This window comes from Osmerus eperlanus, chromosome 16 (assembly GCF_963692335.1).
Source record: "Osmerus eperlanus chromosome 16, fOsmEpe2.1, whole genome shotgun sequence".
NCBI lineage: Eukaryota > Metazoa > Chordata > Actinopteri > Osmeriformes > Osmeridae > Osmerus > Osmerus eperlanus.
The window spans coordinates 10,288,819-10,306,933 of record NC_085033.1 but is presented as its reverse complement, the minus strand read 5'-3'; the positions used below and the strand labels follow the sequence as shown (position 1 = coordinate 10,306,933).

At 47.2% G+C, this 18,115-nt stretch overlaps 3 protein-coding genes across 3 annotated transcripts; 1 reads left to right on the top strand and 2 right to left on the bottom strand.

Annotated features, from left to right (window-relative positions):
* Positions 1-6,232: 6,232 nt before the first annotated feature.
* psmb5 (proteasome 20S subunit beta 5) lies at positions 6,233-10,817 on the bottom strand (the record flags this gene model as incomplete). The annotated part of the gene is made up of 3 exons (XM_062481565.1): positions 6,233-6,940; positions 9,965-10,271; positions 10,554-10,817. Coding segments are annotated over 3 exons (855 nt in total), but the record flags the coding sequence as incomplete, so codon positions are not given.
* An 86-nt stretch (positions 10,818-10,903) lies between these two features.
* psmb11a (proteasome 20S subunit beta 11a) lies at positions 10,904-12,641 on the bottom strand. The gene has a single exon (XM_062481336.1). It carries the CDS (start codon positions 12,308-12,310, stop codon positions 11,153-11,155), a length of 1,158 nt encoding a protein of 385 aa, XP_062337320.1. The 5' UTR covers positions 12,311-12,641; the 3' UTR covers positions 10,904-11,152.
* A 247-nt stretch (positions 12,642-12,888) lies between these two features.
* Positions 12,889-17,652, top strand: prmt5 (protein arginine methyltransferase 5). Its single transcript, XM_062481314.1, has 16 exons — positions 12,889-13,052; positions 13,496-13,614; positions 14,016-14,101; positions 14,210-14,344; positions 14,464-14,576; positions 14,659-14,708; positions 14,806-14,969; positions 15,069-15,230; positions 15,319-15,396; positions 15,488-15,546; positions 15,643-15,765; positions 15,869-16,044; positions 16,219-16,422; positions 16,554-16,664; positions 16,781-16,845; positions 16,988-17,652. The coding sequence occupies exons 1-16, from the start codon at positions 12,889-12,891 to the stop codon at positions 17,138-17,140; spliced, it is 1,962 nt and encodes a 653-aa protein (XP_062337298.1). The 3' UTR covers positions 17,141-17,652.
* Positions 17,653-18,115: the final 463 nt, after the last annotated feature.

Sequence of the window (18,115 nt, the reverse complement as noted above, 5' to 3'; positions counted from 1 at the left end):
CACACAGCCATAAAATATACATTCCAAATGACTACATTTCTTTAAAATTCATACACTAACCACCCCCCCCCCACACACATATTAGATAAGGGAAATCTCCAGCGTTGCAGTGAAAAAGAACAAAGAAGGGATTGATATGCTCTGTCTTCAGAGAGAATCACCAAGACAAGATGTTGCAAAATAGGAAGCTCTGACAGACTTGTTTCTCTGGTGCTCCCGTTGAAATATTGAATAAAGGAGAGTATATATAGAAAAAAGAAAGCATCCGATCCACTGTGTACATGTGTTTGTTTGTGTGCGTGTGTGTGCATGTGTCCCAGCTGCTATCAGGGACACACCTGGCTTCAGCAGCATGGGGCACAAGACCTCAGGTGTGGCTAGAGGAGACCTATTTGTGGCAGAGGAGGGATGGAGGGTGTGAGGTAGAGGAAGCGTAGGGGTCAAGGTGGGTATAGGGCCAGCTGCAGTTGTGGAGCGGGGGGGGGGGAATACATCCAAAACCCACGCCTCACTAACCACATAAGAGATGAGTCTCATAAAAGAGATAGAAAAGTAAAGCCGTGTCTGGTCCTCCATTAGACTGATACATACACACATAGTACATACACACATACGTACACTGGTACATACACACACAGTCGTGCATGTACACACAGATGCACCACCTTGCCCGCGTTGCTGCGGGCTAGCTGAATGTAGCACGTGTCTCTGAGAAGAGGGAAAGAGAGGAGAAGGCCGGCAGACCCTCCTGCCCTTTCCTCTCATCTGCTGCTTTAACCGTTCATTAAACCTGGTCAGCATTTAACCCCCCTGTCTGGGCCTCCTCACGCAGCAGCGTCAGAGGGCCCTCTGGTGGGATCCCTCTGGTGAGATCAGCTCAGCAATTAACGAGATGAAAGCCAAGACGAGATCAGCGCAGATCACAGGCAGAACAGGAATTACAAGGCTCAGGTGAACAAACAAGATTAATCCTTCAAATCGAGTAGCGTGTGTGTGAAAACAAGTATCGAAGTGTTTGTGTCAAAGAACAATTGAGTAGTGTGTGTTTGTTTGGCAAGAAGAGGGATGTGAAAGGCGAGTGTTTGTATGTGTGAAAAGAGAATGCTCGTCTTTCGAGAACAATTGAGTCATGTGTGTTTGTTTGAAGGTGGGAGTGAATCTAAAAAGGAAACATAAGCATGCGTCGAGGTGTGTGTGAGTGTGCTCATGCATGCATTTGAGAATGCACAAGGCCCAAACAGAATGAGAGTCTTAATCGGCATGTGTGTGAGGATCTGAGGTTGAGCGTTTAGGGTGAGGAGGGCTATATGGCGTTGGGTAATGGAACTGTTGTGCGGTGAACAGATGAAAGGAATAAATGAGACAAACAGAACAGGCGGCGACGCGCTGCTCAGAGGTGAGAAAAACACTTGAATGTTTTATTTTGGGGGACGGCGGAGGTAAGGTGGCTCCTGCAAAAACACAAACGCAGCTTTACAGGGCTGTGTTGCAGAACAACTGTAAATATCAGGAACTTGGGACAACATTAAACCTGGCATAGAAAGCAATAAGGGCCAGCAGAGCAGAACCGCTGGAGCGGGCAGCCACAGTAACGAGCAGTAGAGAGGATTACAGGTGAGGCTTGTCAAGGACTGGATGTAATCCCTCCGAGAGAGAATATAGTGTTGACTTGGCAAAAGGTTCAAGATACAAATGAACACAGACCTAAAATGAATAATTTGTGCATGTGGTTCAAATGTGATGTTGTTTTGTGACAGGCAGATACTGCGTATATAACCTACAACCAAGCTACAGGCCTCATCACGTAACCTAGTGGTGGTAAGTCTAATAAACCGACCAGGACAGTTGTCAGTTGGTTAGCACTAAGGGACAGTGTTCAGGCTATGATCCACAGGGGAGAGAACTGGGGAAAGAGGCAGGATGCGGCCACTGTGCCCTTCAAAAGAGCACAGGCAGAGAGACTGCATGAGCAGACTGCTGAAGAAGGCCTAGGAGAGGCGCTGGGGAGAAAGCACCAGTGAACTGAATCATCACCACCATCATCATAATGAGAGGAGATCTGTCCTGAGCGAGAGGAGAGACAGCGGGAGGGGGAGAGAGAGAACAGATCAGGAAGGGGGAGAGGTGGTGGAGAATTGGAGTTAGAGTGTAATAGTGTGGGAGAGCGGAAGGGAAAAGAACCGGACAGAGAGATAGGGGAGGGGGGGGTGGACTAGAGATAAATAAGGTCTGTGACATAAATGGAGGCTGAGTCAATGGGAGACAGCACAAAGGATAAATATTAATTTCTTTCTTTCTCAGCAGCCTAGTTGACAAGGACATTAGACTGAGGACAACACTGAAGTGGCCAACAACTGGCTGTTTGAGGCTCAGGCACTCTGTCAGGTGGAAACAAAGCCACTATTGGTTAAAGGAAAGTCCAAAAGAAAGGAGCAGACAGCGTTAACTGCCATGTCTGTTTATTTGGATTTGAATATTAAATATGACTTTTTGTTCATTTTCGGTAAATTGATTTTGTGTGATCAAAAACGAGGCTCATTTGAAGTTCCTTATCTAAATAAAGGCAACATGGACACCTCTGTTATGAGTGGCCACTCAGCCTGCATCCATATGTGCAGCGCTGGTCTCCCTACCAATTTATCATGGTGGATAATTACACTGTCATCTCCATAACTCTTTCAATTGAACACCAAAACAAGTGTAATTCGATGACACTCCACTCACTGACATTACCGTAAAAGTCACTCATTTATTATCATTTAATTGCTTGCCACAATCAAAATGGCCTGTCCTTCCCCACACTTGATTTAAGGAAGTCACCTATACCTCTATCTCAATTCTGCTGAGCCAACGGTTTCACAGGTCCGCTGCCCATGGAGGTGCAGATAGTCGTGCATCATGTCCCGCACGCATCCCATCTGCTCTGGGAACATCTGTCAATCACGTCCGAGCCAACCCCAGCCACTGTCCGTCAGCTCTGTCACGTCCGGCCCATCGCCACCTTGGGCGTCATCTGTCAAACGGCCATCCTCCTCCCCTGGCCTCAGTGCTTCCCCTCTCATTACCCTCATGTCCTCCAGCCCGGCTGAATTACAATTGCAGAGTCAGAGGAGAGAAGAGCCAGGAGGCCGAGGGGGCCGAGCCTGAGTAACGAGCTCCTGGGTGTTTAATGAATGCCTCTCTTTCCTCCACCCCACTGTTAAGGAGGAGTGAGGGGGGGAGGGCATTGATCGGGCTGGAGGGAGGTGGGCGACAGGCTGAGGTTGCCCCCTGGGTAAGATTAAAGGGAAATCTAGGAGAGAGATTGAGAGAGATTGAGAGAGATTGAGAGAGAGAGAGAGAGAGAGAGAGAGAGAGAGAGAGAGAGAGAGAGAGAGAGAGAGAGAGAGAGAGAGAGAGAGAGAGAGAGAGAGAGAGAGAGACTTCACGCCTGAAAAAATCTGGCCCTGGTTGGGATGGGCCTTCTCGTTCAAGAGCGCCTGACACTGAATGTCAATAAGCCTCCTCAGAGACACTTAAACCCTCAAAAACTCCACACTTTACCATAGCCTCTCCCCTTCCACACTTGCAGACAGCTACGTCCACTGTAGAAAATCAAAATGAGTACTTTGAAGCTTGTGGCATACGACATAATATATCCTTAGTTACTCATTACTCAGTGCCCACTGCTCTTACTGCAAATCCAGACCTAAAAGTCATCAAGTCCTCATTCTGACAAATATTTGGTAATATATACAATACCAAGTGCTTAACCAAGATAATCATATTACTAATAAAAGGCCTATCACAAACAACCATGCAACCCCGGGGTTGCATAGTTGTTTGACCAGGCCCAGAAGGACTTTTTGCATGAGGGCCCTCATGCAAAAAGTCCTTCTGGGCCTGGTCAGCACGTATTAAAGGACAAGCAGTTATTAAAAAACCCCACGGCCTCATGGGAGTAAGTGGAGTGACCGCGGCGGAGCCCATCGTTCTTACTGCCACCATTGTCTTCAGCGACTCCCTTGTCTTGTACTGACCCTGCTTCTCTTTGCCTGGGAGGCCAGACCTCGTGTGGCTGACGATAAAACAAACAGACAGGGCAACATTTATACAGTCAGGTGTCATGACAAGGGGTAAACAGCTTACTGCCTCCGGGCTCCTAGGAGACAGAATGGGCTAATAGTGGAGCCATCATCATCACCAGCGTCATCAATGTAAACCATCACTTTCTCGACACAGCAGCAATATCAGGCAGCAGCTCTAAAACCATCTCGAAATGGACAGTCTCAGCTAGAAACACTCCAGGGCTGCTATGTTTTCTCATCGAAGCTTTATTAATTCATCACTGAACTAATGACATCAATTGCCATTGTAAAAAAAACAAGAATGGTCTAAGCGGTGCGACGAGGGATGAAAAACACCTTCCAATGTGGCGAAGGCATGACAAGCTCAAGCGCGAACGTGGAGGCGATGCACAGGAAGCCCAAACCCAATTATCTTCGTTCGCCTCAGCTCCGCTGTATGTCTGAAGAGCTGGCGTGCGATTAAGGAGCCTTCGGGGTGGACCTGCGACAGCACGCGGGGAGTCATTACCTCTGCCTAATAGACTACTCATTGTTTTTAGATCCGGCGACACCAATAGAAAAAAATCTTCCTTTGGAATAATCAATCATCAGTGCATACACACATAGGCTCCACTTAACACACAGACATGTAATAGGCATAAACATAGTCTATTGTGTCAACCTGAAATGTGCACCTTCAGAATCATGTGTAAAAATCGCACAGGTTGTGTAAATCCAGAAGGCTAGCCAGCTCCACTCCACCCCCTCCACCCCAAAGACCCACTAATCATATCTAAACCACATATGACCACCTGACAGATGGCATAACGTGGGCACAGAGGTTATTTTCTGACGGTGTGAAAATCATCGCACTGGCACTTTCCAAGTCGCCAGCTGGTCTTTTTCAAAACGCTCCCTCTCATTTGGTTTAAAAACAATGTTATTTTTCTCAATTTGTCATGCATCCCCTGTGTCTCCATTCGAGTATAGGCTATTCTGCATTGTGTGGAGCGTGAACAAGACTAGTAATTAAGGTGAACCCTTCAAAGTGACAGCCTCCCAGTGCCAACGTCGTATACCATCGGTGGCCCACCTCTGCACTTGAGAGCAACAGTGTAATAAAGCTATTCATATTCAGTTATTATTCACCCTACAAAAAAAACAGGTTCAATTCCATATTTTAACCAGAGGAAATCATCTGTTCCATCAGACACACACCACCACCTGCAAGCTAAATGTCACTTGGGATATTGCACTCAAATATGCAGTCATCTAACAAACTTCAGGGTTTGTCGCAAAGGAATATATTCCACCTTTCATTCATCTTAAATAGATAAGTCAACTCTTTACACCACTTTGGTTCAACATTGCAGTTTTCTAAGCTGTGATGTCCACCAGGCAGCTTAAAAATCTTATGCACTGTTTTAAGATCTTGTGATGCTTTAGTCTGCATTAGTTTCTCGATAATTGTACTAACCTAACCTCTTCATTTATTCAGCGCAAAGCCCCAGAAAGACTAGGTAGTTTACATTTATTGAAATCCCATTTATTTTCCATCAGCTAACTAGCCACCTGTGAAACCATGCCTTAAAGGTGCAGGGCTACAATGCCTAGCTATGGCCTTTATTAGTGTTTATTCTCTTCCATAAAACCACTGGAGGCACACATAACCAGCGCGCATCATTACATTGTAAAACAAAATGACAAGGTTGCGCACAGCATTGGTACAGAGAAGCTAAGTGTGGCGGAGTGAAATTAAAAAAATAAATTTCCCTTCCAATTACAGGAAAGGAAATTGCGCAATGAAAACGGAGGTGGGGACATTATCAGTGGGGTAAAAACACATTGTTTCATCCCAGGAAGCACAATTACTGGTGTTTGCACTAAGCAATTAAAAGCTGCCATTCAGACAATGGGCACCCTCCCCAATAAACACTAAAGACAAGCAAACTAGCGCAGAACAACTACTCCAGGAACCCAACAGATGTAGGAGCAGATGACAAAATGTAAACATCCCCATGGTAGCAAAACAATATCAAGGGATGAGGAGGAGAAAACAATCAACCCAGTGGAGCTCCGTGGGCTGTAGGAGCTAAACATCACTTTACATAACATGTACACCAAATAAACAGCTCACAGCAGGGGGGGAAACTGAACCTATGTGAAAAGAAAGACACACACACATCAAAGTTGAAAAAATCCCAGGGTTTATTGAGAAAAAAAAGGTTTTTCACAGCTGTGGTTAACATGTGAAAACTGTGTGTGACAGTCAAGACTACTCCTACACTGAAAGAGGCATGTCTGACTCATCGCCCACCCCCCTCTGCTCAGCACAATTGCGCCCCCTCACACTGAACACACTGTGGGGAGGAAGTGCAGCCTACTACTGGGGATAAATGGAACATCATCCAACAACAAATCTGATGAGTAAACTGGTAACAGTTGGGTAATGCGTGTGCTTATGAAATGAATCCTGAAAGAAGAAAAAAGAAAAAAAATCAGAACCCTCCTACTGACATCAACCTCACTGAGACAAATTCCAACAAATCCTTTAACAGAACGCAAGAGGCGCTTCCTCCCCTCCCCTTTCCCCTCCGTCGTCCTGCGTCTCTACGCCGGTGCCTTGTACTGGTGGTGCAGCATGAGCACGTCCTCCTGAGACACCCTGTCCCAGCCCTTGCTGTGGACGTGGTACAGGTTGACCTGGCCCCCGCTGTAGGCGTCGCGGTAGGTGGCCTGGTAGATGGCGCGGCGGCCCAGCTCGCACGCCTGCTCCACCGTCAGGTCCTGGCGGAGGCCGCTGTCCACCACGCCGTAGGCGTACATGGAGCCCGAGCCCACGGCAAACAGGTCGCCGCACACACGGTTCCCCTCAGAGTCCACGTAGTACAGTCCTGGAGACACAGAGGGCGACAGGGGGGCGGTCAATACCATGGGACAAAAGGGGGGGAGGGGGGTATCCGAAAGGAAGCATCAGAAGGAAGGTTTGAGTTGTGTGTGTGTGTTGTCTAACTTTGTGTGTCACACACACACGCTCTCTGCCCTCAAGGATTATGAGTTGTACTCCTCCAAGTAAAACAAGCCCAACAGAACCTGCTGACCAAGCGGCCCAAAGACACTGTCCACCGCAGGGCAATGCCAGAGGGCGTATTGATCCATCCCGATTCCCGACACAAAATTAATTATCGACCAGCACCTGAGCCAAGCAGGTGATCCAACCTCAGACCCCCCCCCCCCCCCCAAGTAAGATAGATGGGAAAAAGAGAGCTGTCCACTTATACATGGACACACACAAACACACACACACACACATGTAGGTTTTAAAACTTCCCTCAGATTAAACAAAACCCAAGAATATACTCAGACAGCATGCCAGCAAGACACACGAGCGCACACACACTTGAGGCAGGCTTGCGCATTTGCTCGTGAGACAGTTTGTATCACAACATGACACTGGAAGGGGCTTGATCACAGTGACGCAGTGTGTGACTAGCACCAGCCTGTGTTCTTACAGAGCCAACATGCAGATGGTGAAAAAGGCTGTGAAAAGGCCAGCTTCTCCGACGCCCGTCACAACGAGAACCTGTGAGAATGACACGTGTCTTCCCACACACCGTGGGCCACCCTCGCACGCACCGCACAGAGGTCCGAGAACGCACAGGTGCTGCGGCACCTTAAGATGCCGACGCACGCAGGTGTAGCAACACAAAGCGGGGCCCTAACATCTCGCATTGCTCACAGAGAAGCCCTTCAAAAGATCCTTAGATGGTAGATAACAGAACCATTCTCTGGAGGGTTGGGGACAGTCTATTAGAGGGATACTTTCTAGAGAGCAGGGGGGGGGATTTAGAATTGCTTTCAACCGGCAAATTGCACCTTCCGTATGAGTCGTTAGCTCCCCGTGATAATCGCACAGCCCCTGCCTGTAGAGGGCTAATTTGCCCATTTTGGATCCGCCTGTGTCTCTGAAGGCTGAGGAGGACTGGTTAAAAATGTACTAGGGGAGAGCTTTCTAAAGGCAGCCACTCATGATAAGAGGCAGGAGGAGGGCTCTTTAGGGACACCAACGCCACACCTGGAGTCTTTGTAAATCAGAATGCGGCGGCGTCAGAGGACTGTGTGAGCGTGCGTCACAAATAGCGAGAGACATATATAAAAATATTTTAAAAAGGAGCAGAGAGGGTGACGCTAACTGGGTGCAGACAAACGAGGGCTCAGATTCACGAGGGCTCACACAAACGGGGCAGATGAGACTTGCTCTCGCCCGACGCTCCCCTCCCCATCCTCTCTTCCACTCCATCAGCCAGGTGACAGGCGGTTTAGGGCTGGCCTCTTTTTCCCCCCCCCCATGTGTGACGGTGCTGCGGCGAGCCGGGAGTGACAGCCTTCAGAGGGAGGGAGGGGAGGAGGAGGAGGGGCGCGCCGTCATCAAACGAGCGTCTGCTGCCCGTCTGCCCTTCTCACTAGAACACACCGCTGGGCTCCGTGAGCCAGAGGACGGGGGGGGGGGGGGGGGGGGGGAAGAAGCCTGAAAACAACAGAAGCTGGCAGATGCTCCAGCACCAGAGGAGCGGCCGAAGCAGCAAACAGCTAACCTGTGTCTCGCCACCAGTCTCAGGATCAGATCCGGTCGTGCGCTTTCACCATCAAAAACTGCACTTTCCCCTCCCTTTTAGGTTAGTCGGGGGCATCCATCATCACACTCGAGAGTCGTGGGATATGTGACATGGGGCGTCATTGAGCCTGCTCCCCATTTTGGGCCACTTACCTCTCGACGCGACAGGCTATTTGTCCTCTAGCCGACAACCACGTCGGTGACAGCTCGCCAGGTTAAGAGCATCCTCTCGCACAGCCACTAACAAGCACGGAGTTAAGCATATGTGTCAGGCTCTGGGCCCTGGTCTTATTTCATGCAGCACTTAAGACCCTTCATCCAGCCAATAACTGTGCTTGATGTCGTCTCCGGCTGCTAATGAGCTCCTTCTTAATCGAGATTGATTTCATTAACATGACATTTACCTTTCCATTCAATCACCGCCAATGCAGTGATACCCAGTCTCCATATTATTGAACGAATACCCAATCATTTTTCCCCCGATTGATTGCCAGGAGTGAACATCATGTCATTTAAAGTTCCTTGGCAGCGAGACTAGGGAAAGGGTATAGGCTGTCATTTTGTGCAACCAGACTTGTGCCTGTGAGAACGGGGCTCCATCGATCACGAGGCCCCAGCATTATGCATGCGACCCAATTGTCCAAGCTGAGACCCCGGCGTCCATCATCACGCCATCTCTGCCTGGCCCAGAGGCCCAGCTGCATCGATTTCCCATTACCGTGTCACTGTGGCGGCCCCTTTAAGCACACCTCAGGTGATGTACTGCCTCGAACTGCTCGGCAGCATCCAAAACAAACTGGGATGACGCAGCTGAAGAAAAGGGGGGAGAAACCGAAGGCCTCCAGCGCCATCTAGTGGCCTAAAACAACATTTCTTCTATGACTCAAGTTTAATGACAATAATCTACATTTACGTTGTCTATTATATAATTGTGAAATGTTTCTCTAAGTAGGTTCGTAACCTGTATTTTCTGTACCGTTGATACAGAAATGCATAAGTCTCTTAAGACCAAATGGAACCAGCAAGGGAAGCTATTCACAGAGAAACACATTCTCCCTACTCCTTCGATCCCATGATGGTGGGGTTGCTGTGGGGGGGTGCTTTTATACCAACCAAGAAGCAACACACCCATCAGTCTTATTGTGTGAAGTTGCATGGTAAAAACCAAAACCTGAACACACATTAAACCTCATGTAAACAGAATTTGACAGTGGCCCTGCTTGCTCTAGCCTTTGCCAGATTGCAGACACGTGTTTTTATGTTGGTAAATATGTAAATGTGTGTAGATAGGTGTGACTTTTACCTGGTCCTCTCTTGTCCCAGCCACACACCATGGTTCCCATGCTTAGGCCCATTCCCTTGTACTGGTAGACCATGTTGGCCAACAATTTGGAGGCTGCTGCCACAGAGATTCGCTCCTTGTTGCGCAGCTCATAGATGCGACACTGGCGGGCCAGAAGCCTTTCCCAGAAGCTGCAGTCGGCAGCACCTCCGGCCATGGTGCCCAGCAGGTAGGGATTGATCTCAATCACCTTCTTCACTGTTTGAGAGGCGATGTAGGCGCCAGCTGTTGCTCTGGAATCCACCGCAACTATGACACCATGCTGGAACTGAAGGAATTCGTAGATAGGAAGTAGTAAGAAATGAGGGTCTCAGGATACTGATGGGAAGATTCTAACTGCAAAGATAACGTTACCATGCTAGCAAAGCAATGAGCAAGCAGAATCTACTGGCAACGTGCAGCAGTAATCTATCCATAATGTCACCGCGGTGATGTTCGGCATTATTATCAACTGTGCTTTACCAGTTAGTCCGATTCAATATGTTGTACACTTATAACACAGCGACCCACAGATAGCAAGCTAAATAGATAACCTAGCTGTACAACTTACTTTGAATGCCAAAGTGGTGGTCCCATGGAGAAATTCTATTTTCCTCTCGGGGCCTTCCTCATCCACGGGGTTCATAGAAGCTCTCACGGCAAAATTAAGACTTTCGTCCAAGTCATTATGGCCACAACCGTAGCCAAAAGACCCATCTTTACCAAATGAAAAATCCGCAGACTCACTCTGTAACACACTTGACAGCGCCATCTTGGAGTTTATAATATGAATTAGTAACTTCCGTCGTTTGTGTTCTTTTGGCGGAAATGTAAGTCAATAGGGTGTCAATCGGGTGTCCATCCACAGTGCCCTCTAGCGTACTGGCTGAACAATGATACGCAGCCTCCATGACGCACTTGTCACTTTTCTGTTTGTTACCTCGTTATGAGATTTGTCAAATGGACGCCTTTCCCGTTCCCCTTTCACGCTCATTTATCTGTCCTATTTACTTCCCCATTATTTTCCTTTTCTCATTTATGTAAAAAAATACATCCACTTTTAAGCAGATATGTGCATCTAATTAATTACACAATAATCACCCAAGCCTTTCAACATCTAATATGTAGCCTTCCCCATTCAATCCCAGCCGAAACCCCTTTCATTAATTCTTACATTTTTGTCTCATCTATTCCTTCTTGCACTCTCTTCCTCAACCCCTCCTTCTTTCTGTAGTATTCCTCTTTGAGGTCCTCTCTATCTCTTCGGCTCCATCCCTGGGCAGTTATGTGATACAGATCTACACAGTTCCCTGAGTAGGCATCCCTGTGTGTGGCTCTGAACACTGCCTCTATGGCCAGGGAAAATGCTTCCTTTTCACTCAAGCTCCAGCTAAAGCCCCCATCCAACACTCCATACGCATAAGGAGAGCCTGAGCCAACTGAGAAAAGCTCTCCCTGCAGACGGGCACCATCACTGCACACATAAATCACCTTGGGGCCATAACGACCACCGACAGGATACCGTGACAGTCCAATGTTGGTCCCCACTTGTCCCACTCCATCACAAACACCTTGCGCCAGGCCATCTTGAATAACACCTTGCCTTTCAGACTCTTCAGTCTTTTTGAGAGGCATTGTTGCTAAGGAGCCACTTCCTGGCACCTCTGATTCTATCCTATCAGAACTGGCCACTGTAGAATCCACCACCTTTGCCACCTCCTCATCCCAGCCACAAAGTGTGACAGCCACACACACTTCAGTACCTTTAAAGGGGTGCAGCATATGAGAGAGGAGCTTGGCAGAGCCACCAATGGATAGGCGGCGGTGGTGACGTAGTTGGTAGAGACGTATCTCCCTGGCCAAGATACGCTCCCACAGCATGCAGTCTGCACCACTGCCCGAGGAGGCCACCACCAAATGGGAGTGGAGGGGCATTAGCTTCTGGACGGCTGGACAAGCAACAAGCCCACCTGCACTGGCACGGGAATCTGCTGCAGCAATAACACCCCCCTGGAAAACAAACCCCAAGGTAGTGGTGCCGTGGCACAGTGGGAACGGACGCTGAATGGGACGTGAAGGAGAAGAAGTGGAGAAAGCGGATGAAAGTCTGTTCAATTGAACCGAGCTTTGTGGGGTTGGTATGAAAAAGTGCAGTGGGATCCCCCCATATCTGTCAGATGATTTGCATGATTGCCATCCAAGGTTTTGTCCATCGGTTCTATCCAAGTTTGGAGGATTGTGCTCCATAGCCCTGGAGAGTGAGTCAGGAGTGTGCCACCTGTGATGATTGAGATTGTCCTGAAATCCACAGACATCTTGTAAAGCCATAGGTAGTAAGTGGTTGTCCTTCCAGCAACAGGTATTCAGAAATGTAACTAATGCATAACGCAGTTATCGATACAGTCAATTCAATCAAAGTAGTTACAACACTGTGATTCATACATGCCTTTTACTACTGTGTTTTGAGGAGAACCTGAACTATGACAGCCTTTTATAAGACGCACGCACACCCACACGGCCAGCTTCTAGTGGTGATATCTGATAGTGACTCTAATAGTGATGTGATATATGATAATAGTGAAGCCACTCTACAAGCCTTACTGTCTCAATTTTGCTGATGCACCTCGTAATTTAATGACATGTCAAGACGCAACATGCTGTTGATGCATTATATTATTCATTTGAACAAAACAACAAAAGGCGTATTTTGCAATAATAGTCAATGTCGTGTAGATATATGTATATTCAAAAACGTCATTCAAAATGCATCAATACATAAACGTTCAAACTCATGCTTGTGCTACTATCGCGATAGCCATTAACAAGAAACTACCCTCCTTGAGTGCACATTTTGGCTCTCATTTTGTTCTAAGATCAATGACAATGGCTTCCCATGCAGGACCAAGATGGCGTCCATTTCCCCAATACCACGAGCATCCCTTCGCTCTTCTTCCTCCTCACTCACTCGGATGATGGCGTCCGCTAGTACAGGAGGCAGGGTGTCCTGCGGGAGAGATTTGAATTGTGTACCGGAGGTTGCTGATACCCTTGCTGCGGTCGCTAAACTAGGGTGAGTTTTTGCACGTCTCCGTTAGTCTGGAATTATACGCGGTGCAGTTACCAAGTATGTTATCCAAAGCTCGTATACTTCTTTGCACGTGACGAGGCTTGCCAATGCTAGCTAACTAGCTTCACGAAGTCGCCGGTGAATTGTCAACACGTGCAATATACAAGTAATGACTTCCCGTCTTCCTCTAAATCACATTACCATACTACGTGGTTGGTGCCCAGTTACTTGTGCATTGCAACCAGTTCGGAATAGTGAGTGAACAAGCTAACCATTGAATTTAGTTTTATGAGCCATGTGACAAACAGTTTGAAGCGGTTATTATTTAGCCTAGCCTTTACATGATTAGTCACAGTCAATCATAAGAAGAATACAAGAGCAAATTGTAATACAAAGTTCAATATCCTTTAAATTAATATGCAACTGTTTTTAATCACTCTTGACAGGTTTGACTTCATGTGCATGCCCCTGTTCCATCCGAGGTTCAGGAGAGAATTTGAGTTGGACCCCGCCAAAGTGCGAAATGGAGCCCAGACGCGTTCAGACCTGCTGCTGTGTGGGAGAGGTGAGGCCGTCTCCATCCACCCACCACTTTCCTGCATCAATTAATACAGAGCCAGTTTAAAGTTGGTCCATCTCACTGTGCCAGCCATTTCAATATGTTGAATGTATTGTCTAGTTTGTGATGGCTAGAGCTTTTCGGAGCAACTACATTTAGTCATTTAGCAGAGGCTCTTATCCAGAGCGACTTACAGTAAGTACAGGGACATTCCCCCGAGGCAAGTAGGGTGAAGTGCCTTGCTCAAGGACACAATGTCATTTGGCACAGCCAGGAATCGAACTGGCAACCTTCAGATCACTAGCCCGATTTCTTAACTAACTAACTTTCTTAACTACTAACTAATTAATGTTTTGATATCAGACTAACAGGAAAACGCAAGACCTTACATGTTAATTCTGCCTTAGATTGGAACACTCTTATTGTTGGGAAGCTATCCCCATGGATCGAGACAGACTCCGAGATCGAAACAGAGCGCAGGAACTCCGAAGCGGTAAGTCGGACATCACCTGGCCTGTTATGTCTTGATCGGAGACAGAGTAGTGAGTTTATTTGTCAACTGAAATGGCCATCTCCTGTATCTGTCTGCTCCTCTTAACAGGCTCTGGTCCAGGAGCTGAACTTCTCTGCTTATTTGGGTCTGCCAGCCTTCATGGTCCCTCTGAAAGGGCCTCACTGTGCCAACCTGGCGCGGGTGCTGCTCAATCACATCCAGACTGGCCACCACTCCTGCATGGTAACACAGCGCATACATTCATGTCCACCATTAGCCATAGCAGTTCAACACAATGTTGCCATAGGTAAACATGTTTTGATTGGCTAAATGATAGATTTTTTTTTCATGTATTGGGTCAGTTTTGGATCCGGGTCCCGCTGATGGCATCTGAAAACTTGAGGGAAGATGTTATAGAGAATGAGCCTACCAAAAACATGGATGATGGGAGTGATGACGAGAAGACCTGGGGCTGGTAAGCCAATAGGAATCTGAATTCCTCTGTCATTCACTCCATGTTGGATCCTGTCTTATGTTGTGGTGTGTTCCTTCTACAGGTGGCATTCATTCAGGACTCTGTGTGACTACAACAAGAGAGTATGCTTGGGTATGAAGATTTAAATGAACCAAGAGGTCGTTGTGATGAATAAGCTAGTAATTGTTAAGACATTTTGGCGTTTAACGTTTTTTTTGTCTTCTCAAAGCCATTGAAGTTGGGGAAGACATGCCCTCTGACTCAGTGATAGACAAGTGGCTTGGAGAGCCTATCAAAGCTGCCATCCTACCTACCAGCATCTTCCTGACCAATAAGAAAGGTTTCCCGGTCCTATCAAAAGCGCATCAGAGAATTATCTTCCGTCTGTTCAAGGTTACACCATTAAATGAATCATTTCACATCCAAGTGCTAAAGGGTGCAGTCAAACAAAAACATTTTACCCTTTCTTTTTCTTTTGTTTTCTCCCTGTAGCTGGAAGCCCAGTTCATCTTCACAGGCACCAGTCGCCACAGTGAGAAGGACTTCCGCTCCTACTTGCAGTACCTCGAATATCTCAACCAGAACAGACCCACCCCCAACTCCTACGAGATGTTTGCCAAGGGTTATGAGGATTACCTCCAATCTCCCCTTCAGGTGTGTGTGCATGACTAACTGTTGTCTGCTATATTGAGTGTCATGCATGTGTGCTGGTGACTATTGCCTGTCTTGTTTCTCACATTAGCCCCTCATGGACAATTTGGAGTCCCAGACATATGAGGTGTTTGAGAAGGATCCTATCAAATACTCCCAGTATCAGCAGGTAAAAGATAAGCACTGCTTAATTTCAGACTAATGTTGAACCTTCCAGTCATAATGTGTGGATTAGACTGAATCTCCTGGTCTCTTTGCAGGCTGTGTATAAGTGTCTTCTAGACAGAGTCCCAGAAGAGCAAAAAGACACCAATGTCCAGTGAGTTGCTCCACCTCCATCGTTTTCCTCTGTGTCCAAGTCCAAACTGTGGCCTGTCTGGTGGTTAACTATCACCCTTCTTCTCTTTCATCTCAGGGTGTTGATGGTTCTAGGGGCAGGGAGAGGTCCCTTAGTCAATGCCTCTCTGCGTGCTGCTAAACAGGCTGACAGGAAGCTGCGTGTGTATGCCGTGGAGAAGAACCCCAACGCGGTAGTCACGTGAGTCACGCGTTCACACACACACGCCACAAACACCTCTGTCGCCCAACTTTTCTCATACTTACGCAAGTTCTTTGTCAGACTGTTGTCATCTTCACCACAGACTTGAGAACTGGCGGTTCGAGGAGTGGGGCGATCAGGTGACCGTGGTGTCATGCGACATGCGTGAATGGGTGGCACCGGAAAAGGCAGACATCATTGTGAGCGAGCTGCTCGGGTCATTCGGTGACAACGAGCTGTCCCCCGAGTGCCTGGACGGAGCTCAGCACTTTCTCAAAGGTACCTCGCGACCCAAACATGTACTTTTCTTAAAGCCATTCCACTTTCACATCGCTTCAAACTGTGAAAGTGATAGATCTCACGCTCACTGCTTTTTTCGTCGTTTCTGTTTTCGCCTCCATCCATATCTGTATCTTTCCTTACTTCATCCTGTTTTCTTTCTCCACCCCTCAGAGAATGGGGTGAGCATCCCCTGTTCCTACACCTCCTTCCTGGCCCCCCTCTCCTCCTCCAAGCTGTATAACGAGGTGCGTGGGTGCCGAGAGCGGGACAAGGACCCAGAGTGCCACTTTGAGACACCTTATGTCGTTAGGCTGCACAACTTCCACCAACTGGCCGAGCCAAAAGCTTGCTTCACCTTTAAGCACCCCACTAAAGGTAGAGCTGCACACACATTACCATACCCACACCACACCACTGGAAGCAAATTCACAAGAGCCCTGTAATGGCCACCTTCGACATCATGTATGTGAAAATGATTGTGAAAACCGTTTCTTTTTGCGTTCCAGATATGAACAACAACAGATATCAGTGCCTCAGATTCTCAGTGGGGTGTAACTCGGTGCTTCATGGCTTTGCTGGATACTTTGAGACAACACTCTATGGCGATGTAACACTCAGTAAGTCACTGTAGGGAAGAAAAGTATGATAACCATTACAATGATTATAAAGTTTCTGTATAATCCATACATCATTGACCACTCCATTTACCACTCCATTGTTTTTGTGTGTGCAGGTATCAAGCCAGAGACCCATTCTCCTGGAATGTTCTCCTGGTTTCCCATTCTGTTTCCACTCAAGGTGAGTTTGTCACTCAAGAACTTGTTCCTTTTCTAACCACCACTTAATGCTTTTGTAGCTAATTGTCTTAATACTTCGTACTTTAATATATAAAAACAAGATTTGTGGAATGTTGATCTGTTCCCTTTTCCCCCCCGCCCAGCAACCAATCCCTTTGACGCGGGATGACGATGTCAGTGTGAGGTTCTGGAGGTGCAACAATGGGAAGAAGGTGTGGTATGAGTGGGCTGTGACCGAGCCCACGTGCTCTGCTATCCACAACCCAGCTGGACGATCCTACACTATCGGCTTGTGAAGACGACAAACATCAGACACCTACGAATACGCACACGCATACATACGCACACATCTATAAACAGGGCCCTTACTTGTGATTGAAGTGGAGGTAGTCATACTCAAGCCCCAGGGATTGTCTTTGATTTATATTTTGGAGCCCTCGGCCTGCACAGGTACGGTTCAAAACATACAACCAACATACAAATTAAAGAGACCTGACTGGGGGGTGCCAGTGGGTATGGGGCCCTCAACTTTGCATGGTCATCATCCATACCCAATGGTTTATTTTTGTGTTACAATGCAGTCCTGGTGTTCGTACATGCCATCTCTGAGGTTCCTCATGTTTTGTTTTATTTTAATTGTATTTTTTTTATAATTTAGAATCAGAAAGAAAGAGAACAATTTCACACAGCTGGAAATTGAGATGGGGTATGTAGGCTGTTCTGGTCATGTGTTTTCTGGTGTTCATTTCTTTTGTTACTGTGTCTTTGTCTGAACCATGTTGATCAATAAAAACATAACTACAAGATGCCGTGTCTCTGTGGTTACATGTATGTGACACATCATTCCCAATAATGTGTACATGGATATAAATAACTATTCAATGGAAAGACACCATTTTATGACAAGTTTAACAAGTTTTCAAATGTTTATAACTCACCAGTAGGTGTCCCAAGCTGAAAGGCAATTGGACTGCATGGTTCTATCCATGTTGAGCAACTGTAATTGCCAGGTACCAACACACCTTTCTGTCACCAGTGTAGGTCCTTGTGTAATAGGACCTTGTGCACTGATGCCCAGACCCAGGCTTGTACTACATCAAGACTAAGATCTTCATTTGCAGTGACTTATTACAACGGCAGCATCATGAACAGAGTGTGCCCACCATATCGGCTATACATAATGTTTAGATAGCAACCTGGGGTTAACCATGGTGTATTCGACCAACCAAATGCACAGACACGTGGACCCTCATTCCAATATCTACTGCATA